Consider the following 26,664-nt stretch of genomic DNA (forward strand, 5'->3'; position numbering starts at 1 on the left):
TAAAGAAGAGTTTCATCACTGAAGGCCAATATGTCAATATTGGGCAAGTGTGAACAATGAAATATCATCTCAGGAAGCTTTTATGAAATTCTTATTTACACGTATATTACGGAAATTTACACATATATTAGGAAATTTACACGTATATTTACACGTATATTAGGGAAATGCTATAGAACACTTGGCATCAGCCAGTAACAAAAATTCTTAAAAGAGTGAAGAATTATGCTTCATATAACACAAAGTGCTGTCAACCACAAGTTTACAAGTGATTCTGATTAAGTTGTTACCTTCTGTCATGCATGACTATGAGAGACGCATGACATCTGCAGGTGGGCTCAGACATGGTTATGTCAAAGAATCTGCAACAGCACATTTAATGCCTGCAGCAAGTTCCAAGTAAAATACTGTGTTAGGAAAGATGGTTTGCACATTTCAGATCAGATGTTTACAAGTTTCAATATCAAATCTCATTTCTAAGAAAAGGAATATGTAGCTTGTTCAGCCAATGGGACATGAAATACGGAGTTCAAAGGATTCACGTCATAGTTTGAATCATCATCCAACCCATATGAATGGGGACATGATTCAGTCATCCTGTGTCGGGTACTTTCTAATGGATATTCAAGTTTTATCAACAACAACGGTATGTATTTACTCATAATCCACTATGATAAGGTGAGTGGGAATGGCAAAACAGTCTTGAATTTCACACACACATCCTAGCTTCCCTTCAGAGACATATGCTGTTTTCACATAGGATTCTGCTTCAGAGCCCACCTGGGAGACCGGAGTTCCCACCTCTCCCAGAGGCTGGAGGAAAGAGAAGGCCAGAATCCAAGTCGATGCTTGGGAACGAACACAGCCTGGAAGGCAACGAGGTAAGTGGAGGCGAGAAACCAGGGCTCTTGAAGCTGAGAGACTTAAGACTGGCTGTTTCCACTCTGTGCTTGTTACCCAGCCCCCCCACACACATTCCTTTGGTGTTCTCTCTCATTCTCTCTCTCTCTCTCTCTCTCTCTCTCTCTCTCTCTCTCTCTCTCTCTCTCTCTCTCTCTCTCTCCCTGTCTCTCCCCGCCCTCCTTTTTCTCCCTCTTCCCCTTCTCTTCCTTATTCTCTCCCTCCCTTTATCTCTTCTGGCTTCCTTTTATTTTGCCTTACTCTTCCTCATCCTCTGGTTTGTCCAAAATTGTATTGCTTCGCCGCACATATATGAGAGAAAACCATCAGATCAAAACCCAGCCACTGTGGAAGTCTGGGCTGCCCTAAAGATTAAATTGGATTAATTATGCCCAGACAACCTTTTAAAATACTTTAAAAAGAAAGAAAGAAAACCAAATGAACTGAAAATTTGGGTTCAACGGCCTTGATATAATTTGGTTCATTTGCATGTCTTGGTAGGGTTTCCCAAGGGTAAAAAAAGGAAGGTCTTTTCCAGGAGGTTTTTGTTTGAAAACTTATTTCTATAAGAGAATCAGTCAAATATAACACTCACCAAGTGCGGTTATAATGCTGAATCCTCTGAAAACAGACTCCCAGGTGGATTCTCTCTGCCCTGAGCGCCCCTCAGCGCCCCGTCCTCTAACACGGGCAAGTGTCATGGAGCAGAGCACAGATGGTGCAGTGTTTCTAAGACTCGTCCTGGTGAGGTATGTTTCTCCCTTTGCTGCCCCAGAATAGCTGAGTGTGGACCAAGTAGGTCCCCTCTGGACCATGGTTTCTCACCTTGACATATTGAAACCTTAGGCCAGGTGAGTGTGTCCTGTGGGCTGGTCCTGTGCGTTACAGGATGTTTAGCAGCGTCCCTGGCCCCCACCCACCAGATCCCAGTAGCATGGCCCCCGGCCTCCAGGTTCCAACAACAACAAAATGTCTTCAGACATTGCCAAGTGTCCCCTGGGCAGCAAAACTGACCCCTGTTGAGAACCACTTCTTTAGAGAAGGGGATAAAATATTCTGTCCCAAAATATACATATAAGATCTTAAGTGTTTTAAAGTCTTTGGGAAAAGATGGTGTTTTAGGAAAAGTATGATGACAGCAGTGCTTCTAAAGTGCTGCTCCAAGCTGTTATTTTTGTTCAACTATAAGCTTCCTATGGGCAGGAACAACATGGATCGTACTTACTGCTGTAGCCCTAGGACCCAGAATACATAGCAGGGGCTTAATGAACCTTTGTGGAACGAATGCATCCTTTCATGAGCAAATACTCCAGGCCAAGCACTATCGCATGTTCCTGTATTAACCCTGATCCTCACAACGACACTCAGAGAATAGGCTTTAAAGTAAAACTTTTCAGTCAGGCAAATTCAGTTGTCACATAGTGTGATTTGCCTTCTAGTTCCTGTCCTTCCCCCAGCCTCTGCTCTCAAATGGGATGAGCTAAAGTTCTTACGAAGTCCAGTAGGAAGGGCTGCAGCCCCCTGGGAAAGTGGGCAGGCAGAGTGTGAGTCCTTATGTCCTCAGTATTCTTTCAGCCAAATTTCCTGGGATCCCAAAGACACCATGGGTGCCAGGTAACGAGGAGATCCCTGGAATTACTGCTGCTGTTCTGAAAACTTGAGGCAGCTGCAGGACCCATGCTTGTCCCTGTCAATATTTAAACCAGAGTAAACGCTGCACAGGGGGCAGCAAACCACAGCTGAGACCACAAAGATTTGGCTCACACAGCAGAAGCCTGGGAATCCAAGTCATTTCATTAACTTCTCAACCAGGCGCCCTTGCATTTTACAAGATTGACCTCTTTTTCCCCCACCCATCGCCTTATGGTGAGGCTTTATGGTATCATCTCCGTGGTATAAATGAGGAAAATGAGGCCCAAAGAGGTTGCATGACTTCTTGACATCATAAAGCTGCTTTGTGGTAACTTGCGGTTCGAACCATGCAAGGCCGGGCCGACTCCATGCTCGGCCAGCCAGTACGGACCAGTGCCCACATACTCGCCCAGAGCAGAGCCAGTGACCGCCGTGCCCACATTCCCCGTGTTACAATCCCCCAATGGCTGGGGGTTTTCTCTTGTGTGGGCTTGGGAGGGGCAGATGAACAGGACCTGGTTTGGAGCCAACAGTCTCTAAGCTGTGCCAAGCTGGAGTGCAGCAGGCATGCCAGGATGAGCAGGCAGGACTGGACTGGCCTGGCAAGAACAGGCAGAGGCAAACACTGCAGCATCTATTGCACAGTTGAACAAGGTGAGGCAGAACCCAGATCAGGACCATGAGTGGATCGCTGTCTCCTAAAGAGGCCGGAGCAGGATGCCCGGTATCAGATAAGCCAGGAGGCTTGGCAGCCAGCCATGCGGGGAGCATGCGTGTTTAATTACATGTGTACACAAATGTTCGCAGGGAAGAAAGCTAGCTGGGTACAGGAGGGTGCTCCTTATACATATCACCCCCTTTTCTTTTTTCATTTCAGAGCTCTCTCATTTTTTAAAAAGCGTTATGCTTTGGGCAGTTGTGTGGTTACCAGTCTGGTTGCTGATGTGTTTCAGCGAGTGGTGCCAGACAGCACGGACCAGGAGTCCAGCTGGTGAGAGAAGCCGAACATATAATCATTTCTAGCAGAGATGGTTGAAGCCAAGATGCTTTAATTCAGGGAGAAGCCATCGGGCACAGTGACTCCATCTTCCTGAACTGGGAACCCCGCTGCAGGGAGGAAGCCAGGTCTGCTTTCGGAGATGGAAACTGAACTAAAGGAAATAGAACAGAAACACCGTCCAAGTGAGTAAGTGGTGTCAGCTCCTCCCCACCCCATCCCCAGATGTGAGCCAAGGGGGTGTGTTCTTCCTGGACAGGAGATCACTTGATGTGAAGGGGTGAGGGTGGCAGACGGGGCAATGGCATGGGATGCAGTGCCCCACCCCCTCCACACAGCCAGAGGGGCTATGTCTCACCGAGGGGACACACCAGCCTGATAGGACATCACTGTATGTGTTCATAACCTTCACATCAAGCTATGCTCTCTTAATTGTTCAGGGACAATAACATATGAACAGTTGTTCCTATTACATCCCTTCCCTTCATAATGTGAACTCGAGTCCCATTACATATTAAACTTATTTCTTATTCTTTCACTAATCAAATTCTGTTGGTGCCGAGGAACTCAAATGCTATGTCCTTCATTCTTATTTCTTATTTATTTATTTATTTATTTATTTATTTATTTATTTATTTATTTTTAAGATTTTATTGGGGAAGGGGGACAGGACTTTATTGGGGAACAGTGTGTACTTCCAGGCCTTTGTTCCAAGTCATGTTGTCCTTTCAATCTTAGTTGTGGAAGGTGCCATTCAGCTTCAAGTTGTTGTCCTTTCAGTCTTAGTTGTGGGGGGCACAGCTCAGCTCCAGGTCCAGTTGCCGTTACTGGTTACAGGGGGCGCAGCCCAGCATCCCTTGCGGGACTCGAGGAATCGAACTGGCAACCTTGTGGTTGAGAGGACGCACTCCAACCAACTGAGCCATCCAGGAGGCAGCTCAGCTCAAGGCGCCGTGTTCAATCTTAGTTGCAGGGGGCAGAGCCCACCATCCCTTGTGGGACTCGAGGAGTTGAACCGGCAACCTTGTGGTTGAGAGCCCACAGGCCCATGTGGGAATCGAACTGGCAGCCTTCGGAGTTAGGAGCATGGAGCTCTAACCGCCTGAGCCACCAGGCCGGCCCCCATTTATTTTTTTAATGCATGGAAAGTTAGTAGTATATATTTTTAAAAATATATTCAAGGGCGGCTCGTTAGCTCAGCTGGTTAGAGTGCGGTGCTCTTAACAACAAGGTTGCTGGTTCGATCCCCACTGGGGCCACTGTGAGCTGTGCCCTCCACAAGTAGATTGAAAAAGACTACTTGACTTGGAGCTGATGGGTCCTGGGAAAACATACATAAAATAAATAAAGGTTAAAAAAATATATATATATGTATATATATATGTGTGTATATATATATACATATATATTCAGACATTTATTAATACTATGTTCTAAGCTTTGTTCCAGACCCTAGTGACATAGGACACATAAGGTTCCTGCTCTCATGGCAGTGGCATTCTGATGTGGAAGTACAGTGGGAAACAAACATGTGTAAACAAGTAAGATAATTCCAGGTAGGGAGACTCATATCTCTGAAATTACCACCATGCATTAGAATTTCCTGAATTATTACATTTATTGTTCTATTCAATATTCTCAAGCCCATGATAAATGATAGTCTCCCTTGATAGAGCATGAACCGTAAGTGGACGTATTCCTCTTTTCAGCGGTGGCACTTGACTCTTAGCTATTATGTTTTCAGTGGGCTGGTTTTTGGTCATACCATTTTTTCTCTAGCAATGTTAAATTATATACATGATCAATGAGTCAGTTATGTCATTGATTTGCTACAGTTATTAAGGAGGCTTGACAGACCAGGTAAGAACTCTTGGGAGAGGCAGGCTTTCTGTGGTGGTGGTGGTGGTGGTGGTGCCGGTGCCGAAGACTGTCATCTGTAGCATGTTGTAATCCGCTGAATAAGGGTCCCCCTGAGATGTCTACATCCTCGTCCTAGGCACGTGTGAGTCTTACCTGAAATAACAAAAGGGAAAGAGGACTTTGCAAGTGTGATTAAGTTAAGGATCTTGAGCTGGGGAAATGACCCTGGATTATCTGGGTGGGCCCAGATGTCGTCTCCAGAGTCATAAGAGGGAGGCAGGGATTGGAATGGATGACGGAAGCAGAGGAAAAAAGACGATGCGATGTGGGTCCCGAGCGAAGGAATGGGATGGTTTCTAAAAGCTGGAAAGACAATGAATTCAACCCTGCAGCCCCCAGAAGGAGACAGCCTGGCAAACATTGATCTTAGGTTGTACAACTTTGAGGTACAACCTTGATGTACAACTCATTTTGGATATCTGACATCTAGAACTCTACGAAAATCATTTCTTGTTGTTGTAAGCCACTAAGGTTTGGTAACTTGTTACAGCATCAATAGGACACCAGTACGTGTGTATTTTTATCTAGACCCCACAACAGAAAAATGTATGAATCCTTCTCCTTCTGGTTCCATCTCTTCTAGCCATCTGGTTGCAGCGCAGGACTCAATTTGGGAAGCCAGGAAGAATGATAGGATTGTCTAGAGAAAGAAGCTCATGGAAGAGCAGGAATCTGACCTCCGTTTTCTCCTTTAGCTGCCCACATTCTATTCTCTGCCTCCTGCCTTATTTTTAAGTCTCTCCTCAGGAAATATAAAAGAGAACCCTGTTTGCTTTTCTCTCTGTGCTCCAAGTGGAGAGGTGCGGCATTGGGCAGGAAAGACCAGACTAAATGAGTCCTGATATTTATTCCCTACCTACCGATTAAGGAATGAATGAATGAATGAATGAATGAATGAATGAATGAATACACACGGGGTTCATTTAGTCATCAAGCATTTATTGAGCACCTACAATTTGCCAAGCACTGTATTGATACTTAAGAGCCAAAGATAGCTAAGCATATTCCCTCACCTTGAAGAAAGACAGATGTGCACACAATTAATTATAAAACAATAGATAAATTCTCTAATAGCAGGATCAAATGGACCATAGGAACTCAGGGCAGGTATTAAATCTGACTAGCAGTTTAGAGGTGGCTCCATATAGGAAATATCATCTGATCTGGGCTTTGAAGGATGTACAGGAATTTCACGGAGAAGAAGGAATACATGTTCCAGGCAGAGGAGGAAATGCGTGAAAATGCCTTGTTTAGGGGCCTGCACTCCCTCATCCCCATTCCTGTTTATTACCTTACAGGAGTCTTGGCCCTCCTGTGGTTCCATTAAGAAAATAACAAACACTGAGCTTCATGGAGAAAGCTAGCTAGGAGTCCTTCACAAAGGACTGTGGGAACCAAAAATTGGTAATGTGTGATAAGGGACAATTTCCCTCTAAATATAGAATTACTAGCCTGAAATTAGCTGCCAACCAGCCGTCTTTGAGTTCTTCTGACTATTCCAACTCTACCATTTGGGTTTAATTCCTGTTCACATACAGGCCAATGATAGTTTAACATTTCTCCCTTTATACCACTATCTAACTCTTCAGAAATGTATTTTTAAAATTATGGTACAAGAAATTTTACAGGAAAACAAAAGGAATTTGATAAATGTCTCTTGTATGTATCACTTCAACTTTCCTGGCTTTTGTCCGAAAACTTATCAAAGTGTAAAACTAACTCACAAAGTTAGAAAACTAACTTATCAAAGTTGGTCTCCTACCCTCCCACAGAGACGGGGAACCAGGGATCCTTCAGGTGTTTGCTGGAGCAAACAGTAGATTCCTTGGGCAGCCTTGAGCTTTCTCAGGCAGGGGCTTTATAGGGTCATCCCAAGGAGGTGGCCTTGAGCCCTTAGAAACTATGTCAGTGTTTGTTCAAGTCTTGCTAGGCCAGGATTGAGGCCTAGTTGAGGAAGGGCTCAGAGGAGCCGGACTAGAGTTTGGTGAAGGAGACGATTATTGTTACCCTCCAGATGCGTTTCCTGGTCCCTCGTGACTTTCCAGGCCCACGTCCCAGTCCTTCGAGAGCCTCGAGTCTGTCTGTTGCTCTTGGGAGCCCTCAGATACCTCTGTATTCTCATAATAAAATTTCCTGTATTTAAGCTAATTGGCTGGAATTCTGTTCTCAAAAGGAAGCCATCACTAAGACAAATCACTTTACCTGTATGAACACAACCCACATACTTGTCATTTTTGGTGCTTAAATGGCCATTCTTTCATGGTAATGTATCATAGCCTGTTTCACAATGACTTGGGTCATTTCCAGAGTTTTATGCTTATTGATAGTGACTTTTTTCCTCCTTATATAAGGTCAAAAGCTGTGCTGAGTTCAGAGCCCTTGTTACATTGCTGCCAGCTTCCACTCCAGCTTAAGTGCCGCCAGCCACACTTCAGGGCATCGATTTTCCCATAGCCCCATCTAAAGAGTTCCATTTTTATTTATTTTGGTTTGTGTAAGGATACCTGGGAGTTTCCTTGGTATTTTTCAATTGCGAATACAATTTTACGAGGTTAAATTAGATAACATAGACCCTAGCAAAGAGCCTGGCATATAGTAAGCTATTATTATGATTAACAGTGATTGAGTCAAAAATTGAATGTTGACCTTACATGTTGGTGTGTTTGTGTTTTTTCTTATGTATTTGTTGGGGGTTATTTCTCTTTTTATCCACTGGGTCTCTCCTTCTCAGCCTATGTGTTGCCTCAGGGCTGAGGCCTCAAGTCTCTTTTCTCTACTCGCTCTGTAAGTGATTTCATTTAGTCTCGAGTCTTTATAACTATCTGTATGCTGGCAACTCATATTCAGAGCTCCAGCGTGGACCTCTCTCCTGTACTCCAAACATATCTAGCTGCCTATTCAACTTCTCCGCTTGGATGTGGCACCTCGAACTTAACTTAAACTTAGCTTAAAGCTGAACTCCTGCTCCTGCCGAAAGCTGTTCCTTCCATTGCCTTTCCCATCTCAGAAAATGGCAACACCACCCTTCCATGTACTCAAGCTAAAAATGTTTGAGTCTTCCCTGACTCATCTTTTTCTTTCATACTCTACAGCCAGTCTCCAAGTCCTCTGGGCACTATCTTCAAAATACACCCCGAATCCAGCAAGTTCTCCCCACCTCCACAGTCACCACTCTGGCCACGACACCCTCATCTCTCACCTGCAAAATCTTCTAACCGGTCTTCCTACCATGTTTCCCTGGTGATAAGACCTACCGCGAAAATAAGCCCCAGTTAAGATCGTCAGCCAGATGGACACATTTAGTACGTTATGACAATGTTCCAGAAGAAGATGACGTGATTGTATTTGAATAAATGTAGATTGTTATACATGAAAAAATAAGACATCCCCTGAAAATACATCCTAATGTGTCTTTTGGAGCAAAGATTAATATAAGACCCGGTCTTATTTTCGGGGAAATACGTTACTTGTATGCTTGTCCATCCTCAACATTTCACCTTTGACCTTGGCCTTCCTCCTGGTCATGCGAAGCTTGCTATAGTCCCAACTTCATGGTGAGCTATAACAATGTGCAGAGGAAAAGAGGAATCCTCCAATAAGAGTGAGAAGACCATTTGCAGAAAGCTCTCCAGCAGAGTTCCTCTCACTTGCCCATCTCTAAACCAGTCACTGGTGAAAACAATAGGATTACTGGAGAAGACTAATCAGGCTTCTCCCTGAGTTGGAAATAGGGTTATCTTCTCTGACAACTGAGCCTCTGTTTGTTGAGGAAGAAATGGGGGAACACCCAAACAGAGTCTGCCATGATGTGGTAGGTCAGAGAGTCCATAAGAGTCCAATTACTTTTCTTAACTTGGTGTCAGTGGCCCTGTAGCCACAGGCCTTGGCCATATACAAAGACGAGGTCTACCTGACCAAAGAAGGGATAGGGTTGTGGCACGTAGCTTGGGTGTCTTTCTGCCAACCAGGAGATTCCCACCTTTCTTTCTTGGGACCTCTGTTGTGTCTGCTTGCTTGCAGGCCGTGAAGGAATTCACGAGTCAGGTAGAAATATAGAAGGAAGATTTATTAAAGTAAGAGAAAAGTCGACTGGGCAGAGTCTGCTGGAAACTACTGCAAACTACTGCATCGAGTCTTTGATCTCAAGTTTTATATTTTCTAACCAGGATGTAAATTGCTTTGGCCTATACTGGAATTTTCTGTTGATGTCTGCTTTGTCCATTGGGGTGGGAGAAGATTCAGTTAAGCTGATTATTGCAACCTTTGCATAAGTTATGTAGATTTAAATTGGAGCCAGGAGAGGGGATCCCATACAGATGCAAAACCTCTCCCAAGTCACTGGGCCAGCACTGGGCTGAATAGAAACATTGACACTGCATAGTAAATGTACAGGAAGCAGGAATCATTAAGAGGCAAAGAAAAGAAAGCTTTCAGAAAGTCCTAAGCTACATTACAGTTGTTAAATCAAATTATACCAGAGATCCAAATCTCAAAATAGAAGATTTAGTGCCACCATTACAATCCCCTGTCTTAACAGTCCCTTTATTTCAGCTTAATGGAAGAAGGTATTTACTTATTGTATTAGTATCCTAGGGGTACTGTAACAAATTACAACAAACTAGGGGCTTGAAACAACAGATATTTATTCTCTCACAGTTCTAGAAGCTAGAAGTCTAGAAATCAAGGTGTTGGCAGAGCCATACTCTCCCAAGGCTATAGGTGAAAATATGTTCCATGCCTTTCTCTTAGCTTCTGTCTCACCAATGCTTGGCCTTCCTTGGCTTAGAAGAGTGTCACTCCAGTCTCAACTCCATTGTCACATGGTCTCCTCCCTGTTTGTCTCTGTTTTCTCTTCTTCTAAGGACATAGCCATATTGAATTAAGGACCTATCCTACTCCAGTATGACCTCATCTTAACTAATTACATCTACAACTTCCCTATTTCCAAATAAGGTCACATTCTTAGGTCTGGAGGTTAGGACTTCAAAATATCTTTTTGGAGGACACAATTCAACCTGTAACACTTATATTTAATTAAAATTTAAATTCTCTTTAGTTCTTTTCCAATCTGCAAGTCTTATCTTTCATTTTCTTGCCTATTTTTCTGACCTATAAGCAACTATAAGTTGCCCTCTATGCACTGCATTAGCTGCATCCCATAAATTTTGGTATGTTGTGCTAAATTTTCTTTAAAAATTATTTTATGTTAAGGCTTGACTTGAATTTGCTATGTAGGTATTAGTTACTGAAGTTTTGAAGATAAAAAGAATGTATAAAATAGGTTCCTCACCTTTAATGAGTAAGGGTAATTTACTGAAAAATTTAATAAACTAGCAGCCATGAATTAAGGATGATGGTATTTTTAAAGAGAGTGTACGCTGTGTATTAACTTCCTTTCTTTTCTGTTAGTTGTTCATGCCTAGGTTGTGTCTTACCATGGTGCTAACAGGGCAAAGCTTGATTCCATTGCATATCTCCTGTCAGTTACTAAATCACAGATGCTGTGTGTAGGAGGAAGAAGCCTTAACAGACTTTATAATCTTAAGACTACATGTGAAATTTTCATTTCAGTGTATCCCTGTTTCAAGTTTTATCTGTGAGCCAGCAACTTTTTGTTTAGTTAATCGCCTCCATTTTACGGAACCATTTTTTTTTTTTCTGGCAAAAATTGTGTTTATTAACTGCCAGCGACTGAGACAGAGCATCACAATAGGGGATTGTGCCACGGAGCAGCTGCCGAACAAGGAGCAGGACGAGGGGTACATGTCCATTACACGCTGAATGCAGGTTGGATATGTTCAAAGTTGTACCGTCTCTGAGTGTCTGTCTTTGTGTTTATGTTTGTTTTTGCGGGATGTGGGTGTGTGTGTGTGTGTATGTGAATGAGAGAGAAGGAGAGAGACAGAGAGAGAGAGACAGAGAGACAGAGAGAGAGAGAGAAGTGCGCTCGTAAGTGCAGAGAAAAAAATGTCTGGAATCAGTCTCCCACAACTGCCCTGTGGAGTCACACGGGGGAGATGGAAAGTAGTGCTCTTCTGTGCAGAGACACCTGAACATACCTGGTTCCTGAGGTAAGTGCCTGGACACATAGGCAGAAATAGACCTTAGGGATATGTGTTAGTCATCCATGAAACACGAACACCTGACGGAATGTTAGACGCACTGTAAGAAGCATCGTGCTTAGCGTTTCACGGTGGTGAACTTTTCTTTCACTTGCTTGAGGCCTGATGGCCAGAGGTTCACAGCTTTGCATATGTTCATGAAAGGCCACCAGATTCTTCTTCATGTGATGGGCTCGTGTCACATCCGGATTTAGTCATCTTCCTTGGGGTCACTAACCTCTTCACAAACAACTCGGTTCTTTCTTTCCCGCAGCCTGTGGGCCCAGACACTAGACTTCACTTTGCTGGGTCCTGACATCTTCTCAGTCTCCTGACCAGAGGAACTCACTTCTCCTGGGTACACAGCTTTTTCGGAGCCGGCTCCGAGGCAGGCGTTACTGGTAGTGGCATCATATCATTTTCTTCCCTTGCCGGCTCCATGGGCTTCTCCTTCTCATCTTCTATCCATTGCACATCGGAAGCCTCTTGCGGATTTTCATCCTGATTCCTGGGGCTCTGATCTTCGTCAGAATCACTCTCAAGAGCATTTGTAGACTGATTTGGAGAATGCATGAAGTATGGGCAGTTGGTATTGAGACCTAGAAGAGTCATGTAGTCGTAGTTTCTCTTCATGTACACATAGGTTCTTTTCTGTAAGTCTCCCAGCTTTGCCCATTCTTTCTTAGAAAAGTTTTTGGAAATATCATCAAAGGCCTCATATTTCTCCTGTGATTTCTGGGCATCCTCTCTGTGGCTCTTTGCCAAGGAGCTGCCTCTGTCCATGGCGCTGGGAATGGTGCGATGGCCAAGGGACACAGCGCGAGTCTCTCCAGAACCAAGGCCAAAGATCCTCAGAAGTGAGGTGTCAGTGAGGGGTCGATCCCCGCAGAGATGAATAACCGCAATTCAGTTACCCAGGGACCTTCGACCACTCGGAATAGTTAGTGAAGTGGATTTGGCCCACTGCAAGTCAGGATAATACTGGGGAAGTTGAGGCAGGAGTGGGGTCCTTACGGAACCATTTTTAAGACCGATGGGTGGAATTCATTCAATGATGGAGTATTTATATTCTTAGGATTCCTAGAGGCTGGAGGAGATATAGGCTGAAAGGGAAGCATTACAATGAGACTACATCTTTGTCAGACAGTTTCCCTCTGACAAAGATGCTTGTCTCACCTCCACGCAACTCTCTTCCCCAGAGCATCCAACATCACTGTGGTATTAAGCCTCTTCCAGTATGCAGGCATTCCCCTGCGTATGTCTTGTTGGCTTTCTCTGTCCAACAGAGTCCTCCAAATCTCTTATGAGTCTCAAGAACCGGTATTTTCTCCTACTGCCCTCTTTCCCCAAGGAAAGATGATTCTGTTGTTTCACTGAGTTCACTGTAGGAAAACTTGACATTAAGGAGAATATTTTTTTTTCAGACTGTGTTTCCTTGCATAACAACACCACTTGTTTATGTAATTCTACCCAGAAGTGGCCGGCCCCTGGCATTTCTCTCCTGGGGTGTTTATAGGCTGTTATCACAGCTCCCGTCACCTTACAGGCTGTGAAAGGAAATTGGCACTTTCAGCCTTACTTCTCCCTCCATCCACATACAGGCAGAGGCTGAAAATCTATCGCTCTGGAATGAAGTATGGGATGAGGCATGAAGCCACTCACAGTATAACTGAACCAGAAATGGTCCCAATAAAAAGCCAGATTTTTAGCCCTTCACACCACTTAGCCCAGAGTGCATCTTCTCTTGCTGTCAGTAGAGCATCTCCCAACCTGCTGCTTAAGCAGCTGCTCAGGGGCTGCTCATCTTCACTGGCCTCTGTGTCAGGCCATTAACAAGCTGTTTAAACAATAACAGAACAGGCTGCGCTTGGAGCTGCCAGCCAGCCGGTCTATCGGGGACTTCACTGGGAATGTTTTTTGACCTTTCAAGGTTAGTGAATACTCAGCAGTTATATACAGTTCTGTTACTGAAGGTTGCAGTCCTGAGTATTGCTTATTATCTTATAATTCAGAGAAGAAAAGGGACAGTAGAAGAGTAGTTTTTAATAACTGTCACACTATAACACATTTTTAAAAATTTCAAAGAAACAAAGGTGGTCACCACTCTTACAAGTTTCATTTTTTGGCATATTGTTTAGTTTTTCATATTTGTATAGCCATAATGATGTCGATATTTTCTACACTTAATAATGCATATTATTTAATATTCTTTTATTAATATTTCCCTAAGTTTCTATACAATCTTTATGATAATTTTAATGACTGCCTAATTCATTGCATTGACGAGTATCACAGATGCCATACCATTTCCTTGCCTGTTGCATATTTAGATTTTTACAGGAGAAGTCATTTAGTTGAAGAAGGTGCCAGAGAATGTAGTGTTCCTTAAGGAGGCGGTAAGGGGGCCCACAGAAGGGTCCCACTGCTATGTGAGGGCAATGAGTACCTTTGGGATGGGTTTGTAACAGGATGCCAAAAGCAAACTACTCACCTATTTGATTCGAGACTAATCCTGGTACTAAGTACTTCAACTCATGCTTTATCTTTAAAAAAAAAAAAAAAAAGAAAGAAAAACTTATGTAAAGAAAAAGGTGCTGAGGCATGTACTATTTTTAGTCCTGCATGAATCAGATGGTGGCCTCTCAGGGTCCCAGAGCCAGAGCCCACTGGTCCACACAGGGTAAAACTTCTGTTGGGTCTCAGGACCAGCTAGGCTGCAGCTGGCATTTTGGCTTGGGATCACGTCGCGTGAGTAGTGTTCAGACTTACTGCTCCCCCAGCCCTTTATTCCATAGCTCCAGCCACTTGGCCCAATCCAAGCACCTGGGATCATCCTGCCACTGCTCAGGGGAGCGTTAACTGGCCTTAGGACTAGGAATCGGAATCACCTTGGGGAGGAGAACTGAATGCAGAGATTCTTAGTCCCCACCCCCAGAAGAGTAGGTCTGGGACAGGGCCTAGGACTCATAGGGTATATTTAATGATGTCTTATAATTATTCTGCTAGACAGTATTTAATCATGAATAATAGTACACAGTAAACTCTGTGTGATATATTGCTGATGACTCAGGTATGTATTTGTAAATTAGACCTGACCTCTGATTTATCAACCAATAAAGTATGAACATGTAATTTATTGTATGCACCTGCATGGGGCTTCTTTCACCACTAGAAGGCAAAGGTACAGTGTTTCTACCTTTTTCTTTTTCTGGTAGCTTAAAGCTGCCTGGGAAGGTGCCAGAGAGCAGAGGGTCTTAAGCTCCCAAAGTCCAAAAGAGGGTGGGGGGCACTGAAATGGGAAAAGAAGGAAAGCGAAATTTACTGATATTCTGTTCTGTGCCAGATTATGTGTTAAATACTTACACGTGCATATGTTATTTAATCCTTCTAGTTATCCAATTTATAGATGAGCTGCCTAAAATAATAGAGCTAAGGCCAGTGGAGAACAGATTTTAACAGAAGGCTGTCTTGATGCTAAAGCCTGTGCTTTGACACATAAAGGGAAGCCTAGGGTGCCTCGCTAAAACTTGGCTTTATTTTTACCAATGGCCAGCTCTGTTGTTATCTGTATCCTAACCATAGCTGTTTGTGTATTTCGCTTCACACGGCTACGTGTGTGCTTTTGCCTGCAGAATGGGCTTCGGGAGTCTGCATGACTACATTCTTTCCTGAAATTGACGTAGCCAAGTGCCCCTTTAAGATCAGGCCTCGAATCCTAAATGACTGACCAGACATCCCAGCCTAGGGTTCTAGAAATGGGTATGAGTGGCTGCCATGCCACCAGCTCTGCCCAGACAGGGGCGCTGGTACCCAGGTCTCCTTTCACATGTCCAGCACCACCATTTTTGGTCAAAGTTGTATTGGTCTATTTTTATTCAGTTATGTATATCATTTTAACAAATATATCATGGACAATTGCACTTCTGGGTGAATGCACAAAAGAATTGAAAGCAGGGATTGAATAGGTATTTATATATCAATGTTCATAGCAGCATTATTCAGAATAGCCAGAAGGTGGAAGCAACCCAAACATCTATTCACTGATGAATAGATAAACAAAATGTGTATATATACAATGGAATATTATCCAGCCTTAAAAAGGAAAGAAATCCTGACACATGCTACAACATGGATGAATTTTGAAGACATTATGCTAAGTGAGATAAACCGATCACAAAAAGACAAACGTATGGTTTCACTTATATGAAATACCTAGAATAATCAAATTCATAGAGATAGAAAGTACAACAGTGATTACCAAGGGTGGGGCAGGAGGAGGGAGAAATGGAGAATTAGTGTTTAATGGGGACAGAGTTTCAGTTGGGGATGATGGAAAAGTTTTAGAGATGGACGATGGTGACGGTTGCAGAACAGACTGAATGTGTTTAACACCACAGAACTGTACATTTTAAAATAGTGAAAACATTTTATGTTATGTACAATTTACCACAATTTAAAAAAAAATTAATATTTCACTGAACATCTCAGTCCAAAGTTGTTAGTTTCCTGTCCTTTAAAGCAGCTTTGTCTCCCACTGAGAGCAGCCAAAGAAGCGTATCCCTGGGCACAACGAAAAGCCCGGCTGTCTAACTTGGCAAATAGGGACCCCAGAAACGGTTGGCTCTCTCTAGCATGTCCTTGAAATCTCCTGAAATCCTCTCACGTCCCCACCTTCCATTAGACCTGTGTCAGCCCCCAACCTGGATAATCACCATCAGATGCTGCTTCTGCTGGAGGCTGCCAACCTTTCTGGAGAAATGCAGCGTGCCAGCTGGCTGCCCTCCGGATTCACGCTCTCTAACTCAACAGGGACCTCTGTGTTGCTTGGAAATCCCATGTTTTCCAGCCCAAGTTGAATAAGGAGCTCATTTTTCACTGTGACTCTTCCAAACTCTTTCTGCTGTCTTTAAACTTCCAACATCATCGTCATGCCCACAGCAAAATATCTCCCTTTCTGTTTCACTAACTCCATTGCATTCTTTTCCATCTTGTCTCCACCCACTCTTCGTTTTGCTTTGAGCTGCTCCGTCCAAGGGCCACGAGGGTTTTCTTTCCATGGTCCTCTCTGTTCCCTGTTTCAACTCAGCATCAATGAGTTTACATATTGGGTTTCTGATTAAGGTTCACCTGAAGGAAAGTTTCTATTGTTAAAAAAAAAGTTTTTAAACAGCATTGCCTTGGATAATTAAGTTATTTCTCTTCTGATAGAGATGACGTCACCCGTGCCCCAGTCCCCTCTTCTCCTGGGCACTGATGCTCGATTGTCCTTTCATCCATCGCCTTCTTACCTACAAACGTGCTCCCCCAGGGTGCACACCCAAAAACACTTCCCCTTGACCCTGCTAACCCACTCAGCTGGCCATCCCAATGCTCTTCTCCTTACCACCAAACTTCATGAAAAAGTTATCAAAGTTTGTCCCCACTTTGTCACTGTGTTCTTCGCTCCTTATGGTCTGGCTTCTGCCCCACCTTAAACTCTTAGTTTGAGACCCCAGCTGCCTTCCTCATCTGCCCTCCCTGGTCCATCAAGTCAACACTCTTCATCTAAGCCATCAGGACCCCGCATCGCCTCTTTCCCCGCTGCTCTGCCATTCTCTCTGTCATTTGCTTCTCCTCCTCCGATACCTAAGTATTCTCTAAGTTTCTGCTTTCAGCTCTCTTCTCAGACTCTTCTACCTCTCCAGCCTCAGCCTTTTAATGGATTGCTTTAAAATCAAACCCCGACTGCCGTATTAAGCGCACCTAATGTTCAACTGCTTGTTGGATGTGGGCCACTTGCGTTTGACCTACTGCGGCCTGAGCTCGACCCTTCCTTTCACTCCCTGCTCCAGCCCATCCCTCCTGGTTTCCAAGCCCCTTGTCGGCATCGCCAGCCCTCTTCCCCAGGTGCACGCCCTGGAGTTAGCAACCATCTTCCTCCCACCAGACACAAGTCAGTCCCTGCGTCCTGTCAGTCCTGCCCCTGCAGTTCCCTCACACCTGTCTTCCCCTTTCATTCAGCTGCTTCCTTCCTGTCTTCCCTGCTCTGCGTCTCCAGGCTCCTGTCACTGGGTGTTATTTTAAAGCACAGCCAGGCCGACCATTCAAGGTGTGACCCTCCTGGCTCCAATCTCCCTTCCTTCCTAATCTGTTACTGTCCTCACTGTGTGTTCTCTGACTCAGCTTAATGGGACCACTCACCGCTGCCCAAGTGCACCATGGGCTTCCCCACTGTTGCATTTTTGCTTCCACTGACCACTCAACCTGAAAAGCTTTTCCCCCAGTCATCATCTCTGACAAAATTCATCCTTCAAGACCCGGAGCAAGCCATTCTTCCAGCTGGACAGGAGCTCTTCACTTCCTGACTGGTAGCACTAGTTTCCTGACTTTTAAATGTTCTGCTTTATAGCATAATCCTCTGTCTCTTTCTCCTGAGACCCCACTCCCACCTTCACCCCATGCTGGAATGCAAACTTCTTAGAGCAACAACCCTTTTAATCATCTCTATATCCTCTTCAGTGTCTTATGCAAACCAGATGCTTACAAACGCTGCATGGTTTGAATGGACAAGATGATTTAACTTCAGTTGTGGGGATGAGGTGATATCTCTTCTCTCAGTGTGTCTCTGGTTTCCAGCAACAAAAATACCTTGGTCAGCTCACCTCTCAGGCAGCACAGTCCCTTGTTTTCAGGTCTCCTGCCAGAACCATCCTGGGCAAAAGGCAGGGCACCTCAGGGTCTGTCAGAATCGCCTTGGTACCATCTTCCTGAGTCACCCTCTTTGAGGGAGTTACACGTAGCCTAAATGGCCCTCTCATAGCTTAGGGACTCCTGATGAGCCCCTCTGGGTCCCTGGTGGGCTTGCTGCATGCTACCAGGAGGTGCTAGTGCCAGTGTCAGGGTTCCTGCAGCTTGAAGGGCTCCAGGCCACCCGCAGACCACGTGTGCTGGGCTTTCCTGTTCTGCTCCCGCAGGAGCACCTGATTAGTCACAAGAATGAAGAGCAGAGAAAGAGAAAATAGAGTTCTTTCAAAAAAAGCTTTATGATGAGGGCAACATATGAGAATTAGAAAAACCTTCACCCCCAGTTTGGAGGTAAGGGGTGCTCCTGTATTAGGGCCCTCTTAGCTTGCTGGGAGTGATTCTTCAATCATTGTTCTCTTGGCTCTTCGCTTTGCCCTCTGGGCTTTTGGCTCTACCTTCTGAGACACTTTCCTTGTCAGTAAGAACTGGCCTGTGTGTATGTGGCTGAGTTGGTTTCTCACTTGTTTTCTGCCTCTAGAAACTTTGGAACCTGGAGAACTTTCACTTTGAACTGTCCCTGTCCCACAACTCCCTAAAAATGTCAGCTTTTTATGTTCAGCGATTAATCTACTTGATTAGACAAAAGCTACACCCACTATTATTTTAGAGGTGGTCCTTCCTCCCCTTTGGGCAGCATGTTGAAGAGCCATGGGATGATGACCTTAAGATTCTTAGAAGCTCCTTTTCCTAATTGGGAGGGGCTCCTGGGCAACGCCAGCCATCCTCTGAGGTTGTTGTCACGGCCTCACACTAATTGGATCTTCACCCTGAAGCCATGGTTCCCGTTGTGACTCTTTTGTGGGTTAGAGAGACTGGAAATATGAAATATTTATTTTGGAACCCAGCACATAGCCGACCTCCCATGTTCCTTCTAACTTGTGCTTGCACACTGAACAGCCAGCTCCTCCTGCCCGTGCCTTATGGTTCAAGCTGCTAAAAGAGACAATTTATACTTTCACCATTCTGCCTGGACATTTCCTGAGCCAGATTCACTAGGTATGTTTTCTGTCTTCCCACTTACTGCAGGTGACAGTGGCACTTCTACTTTCACTGCTATAACCCTGTCACTCCTGTAAGACCCAGGCGACTATCTTTGCAGCCTCCAGTGGTGTTTCCCGCTGGAACTCCCAAGCCGCACTCAGTGTCTCCTTTCACCCTCCAGCCACCATTTGCCACGGAATCCAAAGCCAACACTACATGTCTTGTATTTTCCTTATGGCCCTACTTCCTTCCAGGTGCCAGTTTCTTACACTATCGATTGCTGCATAACAAATCACTCCAAAACTTTGAGTCTTAAAACAATATTATTAAAAAAACCCCACAATATTATTATTTCTCTCAGTTTTGCAGGTCAGCTGGGAGGCTCCTCTGCTGATGTCACGAGGACCCACTCACGGGGCTGCACTGAAATGCTAATTCCATTTGGACTGGACTGTCCAAGGTAGCCTCCCTCAGAGCCGAGCAGGAGGTGATGACCAACAGCTAAGATGCCTCCGTTTTCCTTCTCACGGCCTCTCATTTTCCACTAGGCTAGATTGGTGGACTTACATGTGGTCACAGGGCAGATTGTGGAGACAGGACACAAAAAAGGTGGAGGAAATAAAGGGAGGTGATAGATATGCGTTTAGAAGCCTCAGCAAATCAAATCATACTGTGCCCAGTGGGTCATCTGGGTACTCGAGATTGCCTCTGTGGATGAGGTTTGTTTCTGGAGAGTTCCTTCCCCTACAGTGCTGTGGTTTTGCATTGGAAGCAATTGGAGAGCTAGTGTTACACATATGTCCAGGAGGAGCCTAGAGCTCTGTGCAGCAGGACTGGGAAGTCGCCAGCAGGAAGTGTGGGGCTTGGGTTTCCCCGAGTCCCACATGGTTTGTATAGCTGTGGTAGCCTCTCCAGTGCCAACGGGGTGACTTTTTTCCTTTTTGCAGTTTGGGCTCTTTGCTTCTTTGCACAAGATGGAAACATCTCAATGTGAGGAAAAGGAGCAACTTTTCTAGACAGACAGTGGTTGTAAGCCATATTGGAAGCACCTTTAATATAACATGAAATGAAGTCAGAGGCCCCTGAGTAGGCCCAGAGAGGTGCTTAACAGGGGTGGCCTGGGCCTTAGAAGAATTTGTGATGGGGAACAAGAAAAGGTGCCAGATGTTACAGGGTAAGCTCTGAAGTGCTGAGACAGGAGAAGCCAGTGTGCTGAGACACTGAGCAAAAGGGGCTAACCCCAAGACAAGGAAATTAGCAAGTGTTGAGAAGCAAAAAAAAAAAAAAAAAGGAACAGCTCAGCATTGGTGACAAGAAAGCACTTTCCTGTTCCCGGGGCCTGCTGGCCTCATGCGTCCTTCTCCATTTCTACAAGGAGCCCAGAAGAGGGAGGGTAACGCATAACTCTTTTCTCTTGCCTTCCTCATACGGGCGTGGCAGGGGGATTGGGGTGGGGTGGGGTGGGGGAGGGAACACCTGAGAGACTTATATTTCCAATGTCCAAGGCTACCTGGTAACATTCTGGAATGTAGAGCAGCTCAGCCCCCTGCTTCCTCCCTCCCCCCATCACCCTGCAGGAACAGCCTGGACGGGGTGCAAGCACATGTGGGCACTAGTGAGCTGGCAGAACTGTTTTCTTTCTTCCACCCTAGCTTGTTTGCCAATGCCCTTTGCACTACAATGAGAAGCTCTCTGAATAATTTAACAAATGGAGAAGCTCAGTGGTTCTCTATTTTGGCTACACGTTATATGACTTGGGGACACATTTAGAAATTTCAGTTCATTTAGGGTGGGCTCCAGAGGTAGCTATTAATATTTTTTCAAAAGCATACCAGGTGGTTGGTAGGTAGTCAGATTGAGAACAGCTGGAATTACTAGTCTTGGGCCAGTTTAGAAAGTTTAGTCAACACAGAATTTGTTAATCTTTTCAAGTGTCTGAAAATACCACATAAATGAGGATTAGCCTTTGGTAAGCTAGCGAACCCGAGGCAATGTCCTTCCATGGACACTGTGGCCTCTTGGTTGCCTACTGGGGAGCCATTTAGCTTCTGGCCTCCTGACCTTTCCACAGTATGGGAATGTGGTAACAGGCCCTGTGATCACACAGAAACCACTGTAGTGGGTCAGTGTAGCTGTCGGTCCCATCCAGTCCAATCTCCATGACATCCAAGGACAGTTTTGTTGAAGAACACGACTGATGTCCACGTGGTAAATCTTAGAAAGTTGCATTCATAAGGATTTTCCCTGCACTCGTCAAAGTCTCTAAGAATCCACAAGATGTTACAGAGAGTAACAGCACCACCTGTCTTCCTGGCCATCTCGTCCCCATCCAGAGCCTCCTGGGTTCTTTCTGTGCCATCTTTATCCCATGTTTGGAGAAGACTGAGAACCAATGATTCGGCCGCTGGGGGGAAAGGATTTCCACATTGCTACTCACCGTGCAAATTAGCAGTTCCTACTTATTTCTTCCAAATCTGCATCTTTCAACCACCAGCACTGCCCCTTACTGCTGGTATTACAAGATGGGGTGACTTTCCAGAATTGTGTTCCAATTGTGCACACGTTTGGCATATCACGTCTCAGCTCTCATCTTTCTCTGAAGACCAGAGTTTGGCTTTTGCTTGTCATCGGATAAAGAACACTCTTTCTGCTTGTCATTTTAATTACTCTCTATTGGATCCTTTCCAGGCCTGTTATGTCATCGTAAGTGCCAGAGAACAGAATGACACACATTATGGTGCCAATTTACCATAATTTGATATAAGGATGGGATTGTGACATTTTGTTTCCGGTATTCTCATCCGCATGTTATTAGAGTTTTGAGTGGGGGACAAGGACAGCGCAGTGGATTTATGATTTCAAGGAATGGTTTTCAGCTTCATTAAATTATTTTCCTTGAGATGTCCTCACCTTCCTGTTGTTGCCCACACTGACACTGATGCCAGCTGGCAGGTGTCTGCCCTCCTCCGCGTTCTGTACATCTTTCTGTAGCTTTATTCCCACCACTGTCAGCTCACTACCTGGCCAAACGTGATGTCACAAATGACCTTGGAGATTCCACTGTGTCCCTCTTCCCTGGATTGTTTATTACCATGGAAAGTAAGCCTTGGATGTTCAGACTGCAGAACAAAAATGGGACAGGTTCTAGCACAGAGTTTTTAAAATACTTTTTCCTGTTTTTAAAAAAGTACATGTTCATGTAAGACATTTTGAAAATATAAGCAGATACAAATAATTAAAATCGTTCCTAATCCTACCACCCAGACATAATCTCTGTTAACATTTTTGTTTATATTCTTCCAGTCTTTTATTCAGGGAGCACAAACACACACACACACACACACACACACACACACACACAGAAACTCCTTTTATCTTTTTAAAATATGATATTTGATGTTCAATGTGCCGTACACCTGAAACTAATGTAATATCAAATGTCAACTGTAGTTAAAAAAATTAAAAATAAATAAATATGATATTTGATATAAAAGAATATATGTAACTGTCATGCGGGAGACCCTGCTCGCTGCACCATTTGTCATGCGGGGTGGCCTGCAGGGTCTCAGCTCCCGCTCCCCACATAAGAATGCAGGATGTGGCTAGGCCAAAAAAGGAACACCCATGGAGCCATAGAGGGGAGTCATACCACTATCTTCTCACTGGAGGCTGGATTCACACAACGGGCGACCTACTGTCCTCTTTTCTGCCAACCAACCAACCAATCAACGCAGCCCCGCAGTTACATCAGTAGCCAATTGGCTAACTGGTTACAGCTGATGGCCAACCAATCACCGTTGATGGTTATTCACCACCAGAGCCAGCACCTCCCACGAAGCCGAGAGCCTGGAAACTGCTCTCTGGGACTCTGTCCCCAGTAATGTACATACACACAGTAAGAAATAGAGCATTTAATAATTGGTGTTAATTGTCATTTACCGAAGTGCTCTTCCAGCCTACCACTTCCTCCTAGGGGGTAACTATTTTCTTGAAATTTGGGTTTATTATTCCCTGGCTTTATAAATGTCATTTTACAAATGGTTTGGGGCTGACTTGATTTTAAGCTTTATAAAAATAGTACCATTCTCTAATCATGTGTCTCTTGCTTTTTTCACTCAAAAGAATACATTGGTTCTCTTTATCCATGTTCTGTTATGTAGAGATAGTTCTTTCATTTCCGCTGCAGTTTAGTATTTCCATAGACACAACTTCTGTATTCCTTCTTCTGTTGCTGGACATTTGGTCTGTTCCTAGTACTTTGCCATTATAAGCAGTGCTTCTCCATACCTCTTGGTGCACATGTCAAGAGTACGTTTCGGGTGAAATCGTTGGATATAAAATATGCACAATTTCAACTTTATGAGGCATTGCCAAAATGGCTGCTGCAATTTCCATTCCCAGCCTCCGTGCATGGAGAGTCCTGACTGATTGACGCCCTTTCCAACATTTGAAACTGTCAGACTTTAAAACTTTTGCCTTTCTAGCAGGTGTATAGCATTGTGGTATTAATTTATATTTTCCTGAATACACACACTAATGAAATTGGAGGATCTTTTCATGTGTTTCCTTGCCGTATGTGTTTGCTCTTCTATAAAATGCCTGTTTATACTTTTGCCCCTTTTTCTATTGGGTTGCTTGTCTCTCACACATGTTTTCAGCAAAATTTGAATCGTACTACGCACACTGTTTTACACTTTTCCATGACATAAAACATTCTTTTACACTGTGCTTTTAATGCTTGTGGCATCTTCTCTCTCATGGATATCTTGTAATTTAATTAATCAAAGCCTGTAAATGTTTTCAATTTTAGTTTTGGAAGGAATTCTGGTAAGAAACCCTAATGCATAAATTTAATCACACATCACTGAAAGTTTTCATAAAATAAGTTGCAAGAATTTGGATTTCTGGGTCACATGACAGCAACATTTTAAAAGATTTTGATATGTGTTTCCAAATTACTTTCCAGAAAAATGGTATAATTTACATTTCTTCAAAAAACCTCTTTAACACTGGATATTACATTTCAAACGTTTTGCTAATTTAATTTGTAAATACTAGCAATGAAGATAATCAACATTTAGAAATATGTTTATTGGTCCTTGTGTTTCCTCTTTTCCTGGTATTGATTCTTCCCCGCACCTCCCCCACTTTATTATTTGCATTAGACTGAAGGTATATCTAAGTACCATATTCAAAATTACTTGGTTTACTTCTTCTTCTTGTGGTGGTTATGTCATTCATTTGACATATAATTGGGTTCACTTGTTTCTGTTTGCATTCAGTTACAGGTTTTAAATTTTTCCCTATGCTTGTGATTTAATTTTATTTTTTGAATGTGTGAAACATTAACATCTTCCAAAAGCCAAAACTATACCAAAATGTATATCAAAATTATCCCTCCCTCTCCTATGCTTTTCACCCTGTTCCCCTCACTCAGTTCCTTATAGGCAACCAATTTTGTTGTTTTCTGGTTTTTTGTTCTTGTGATTCTTTTTACTAAAATAAGCAAATCCATTATGTTTTCTCGCTTCTTGTCTTTATTACACAAAAGGTAACATACTATATATTTGTTTTTGTATTTTGCTTTTACAACTTTTATAACCCTGGAAATTACTATATATCAGTTCAGAAAGATATTCTTCATTCTTTTTTATTGCTTCCTAGCAGTCGATTATGTTGTAAGAACCAAAGTTTATTCAACCAGTCTTCTATGTTTGGGTACTTAGGTAGTTTCCAATATTCTGCAAATACAACTACTGGTACAATGCAAAAGCTTAGATATGTAAGAGTACATATTATTTTTGGAGGTGTCTTGAGGGTAAATTCCCATAGGTGGGACTGCTACCTCAAGAGGTAAATGTACAAATCTTTTCATTAGGTATTTCCAAATTACCCTCCATAGGAGTTGTACTATTTTTCATTCCCTCCAGTAATTTTTGTCTCCCCATATCCTCACCAACACCATGAGGCTGTGTATGGCTGTCCAGTTGCCCCCAACACCATTTATTAAAAAGTCTTTCTTTGCCTCATCCATTTGACTGCTTATCATATACTGGATTTTCATATGTAGTTAGATTGACTTCTGTTGTTTCCATTTGGTTTTGTTGGTCTGCCTATTCATGTGCCAGAACCACCTCGTTTTTATTCAAGAGCTCTGTGTGGTGTGTTTTAACATTTGCTAGGGCTAGTCACTTCTCATACCTCTTCCTTTACAGCAGTTTACTTGCTATTCTTGAGTGTTTGTTTTTTCCATATGAACTTCGGTATCAATTTGTCTAGCTACAGGAAAAAAAACTTGTTTCTATTTTTTTGGGGAATCAGATTGAATTTATAAATTAAGGAGAACTGTCATTTTTATTCATTTATTTATTTTATTGGGGAAGGGGAACAGGACTTTATTATTGGGGAACAGGGTGTACTTCAGGACTTTTTTCCAAGTCAAGTTGTTGTCCTGTCAATCTTAGTTGTGGAGGGTGCCGTTCAGCTCCCTTGCGGGACTCGAGGAATCGAACTGGCAACCTGTGGTTGAGAGCCCACTGGCCCATGTGGGAATCGAACCGGCAGCCTTCGGAGTTAGCAGCATGGAGCTCCAACCACCTGAGCCACCGGACCGACCACTGAGAACTGTCATCTTAACGATGTTGAGATATTTTAACCAAACCAAAGGATGTATTGTTCAAGTATACTTTTGTGTTTTTCAGGATTGTTTTATAGTTTTCTTTTTATAAAGAACCAGATTTATTAAGATGCCATTTACATACCTTTTAATTGATCTATTTAAAGTGTACAATTCAGTGGCTTTTGGTATATTCATCGAGTTGTGTAACCATCACCACAATCAACTTTAGAACATTTTCATCAGCTCAAAAAGTAACCTCGTACTTTTTAACAGTCCTTTCTCAATCCTTCCAACGCCCCCAGCCCCTGGCAACCACTAATCTACTTTCTATCTCTTGCATATTCTGGACATTTCGTGTATTACATAGACTCATATAATATGTGGTCTTCTGTGACTGGCTTCTTTCACTTGGAATAATGTTTTCAAGTTTCATCGATGTTATAGCATATACTTTATTCTTTTTTATTGCTGAATTATATTCCATTGTATGAATGGATTTACCACATTTTGTTTATCCATTCATCAGTTGATAGAGTTTGGGTTGTTTACACTTTTTGGCTCTTATGAATAAGACTCTGAACATTTGTGCATAGGGTTTTGTATGGGCGTATATTTTCAAGTGTCTTGGGTATACATCTAGAAGTAGAATTGCTGGGTCATATGATAACTTCATTTTTAACATTTTGAGGAACTGCCAAGCCATTTTCTGGAGCAGCTGCACAATTTTACAT

At 43.4% G+C, this 26,664-nt stretch overlaps 2 protein-coding genes across 2 annotated transcripts in view; one reads left to right on the forward strand and one right to left on the reverse strand.

Moving 5' to 3' along the window:
* The first annotated feature begins 11,217 nt into the window (after positions 1–11,217).
* Positions 11,218–26,664, forward strand: part of DTNB (dystrobrevin beta) — a 203,981-nt gene continuing 188,534 nt past the window's right edge. Inside the window, exon 1 of the mRNA XM_033124923.1 lies at positions 11,218–11,236. The gene's annotated coding sequence lies outside the window, so the exon portion shown is untranslated. The remainder of the gene's footprint in view (positions 11,237–26,664) is intronic.
* LOC117032812 (protein SSXA1-like) lies at positions 11,762–12,333 on the reverse strand. Its single transcript, XM_033124440.1, has 2 exons — positions 12,041–12,333; positions 11,762–11,948 (listed from the first exon to the last, which is right to left on the reverse strand). Exons 1-2 carry the CDS (start codon positions 12,331–12,333, stop codon positions 11,762–11,764), a joined length of 480 nt encoding a protein of 159 aa, XP_032980331.1.

The sequence above is a fragment of the Rhinolophus ferrumequinum genome, chromosome 13 (assembly GCF_004115265.2).
Source record: "Rhinolophus ferrumequinum isolate MPI-CBG mRhiFer1 chromosome 13, mRhiFer1_v1.p, whole genome shotgun sequence".
In the NCBI taxonomy this organism is placed as follows: domain Eukaryota; kingdom Metazoa; phylum Chordata; class Mammalia; order Chiroptera; family Rhinolophidae; genus Rhinolophus; species Rhinolophus ferrumequinum.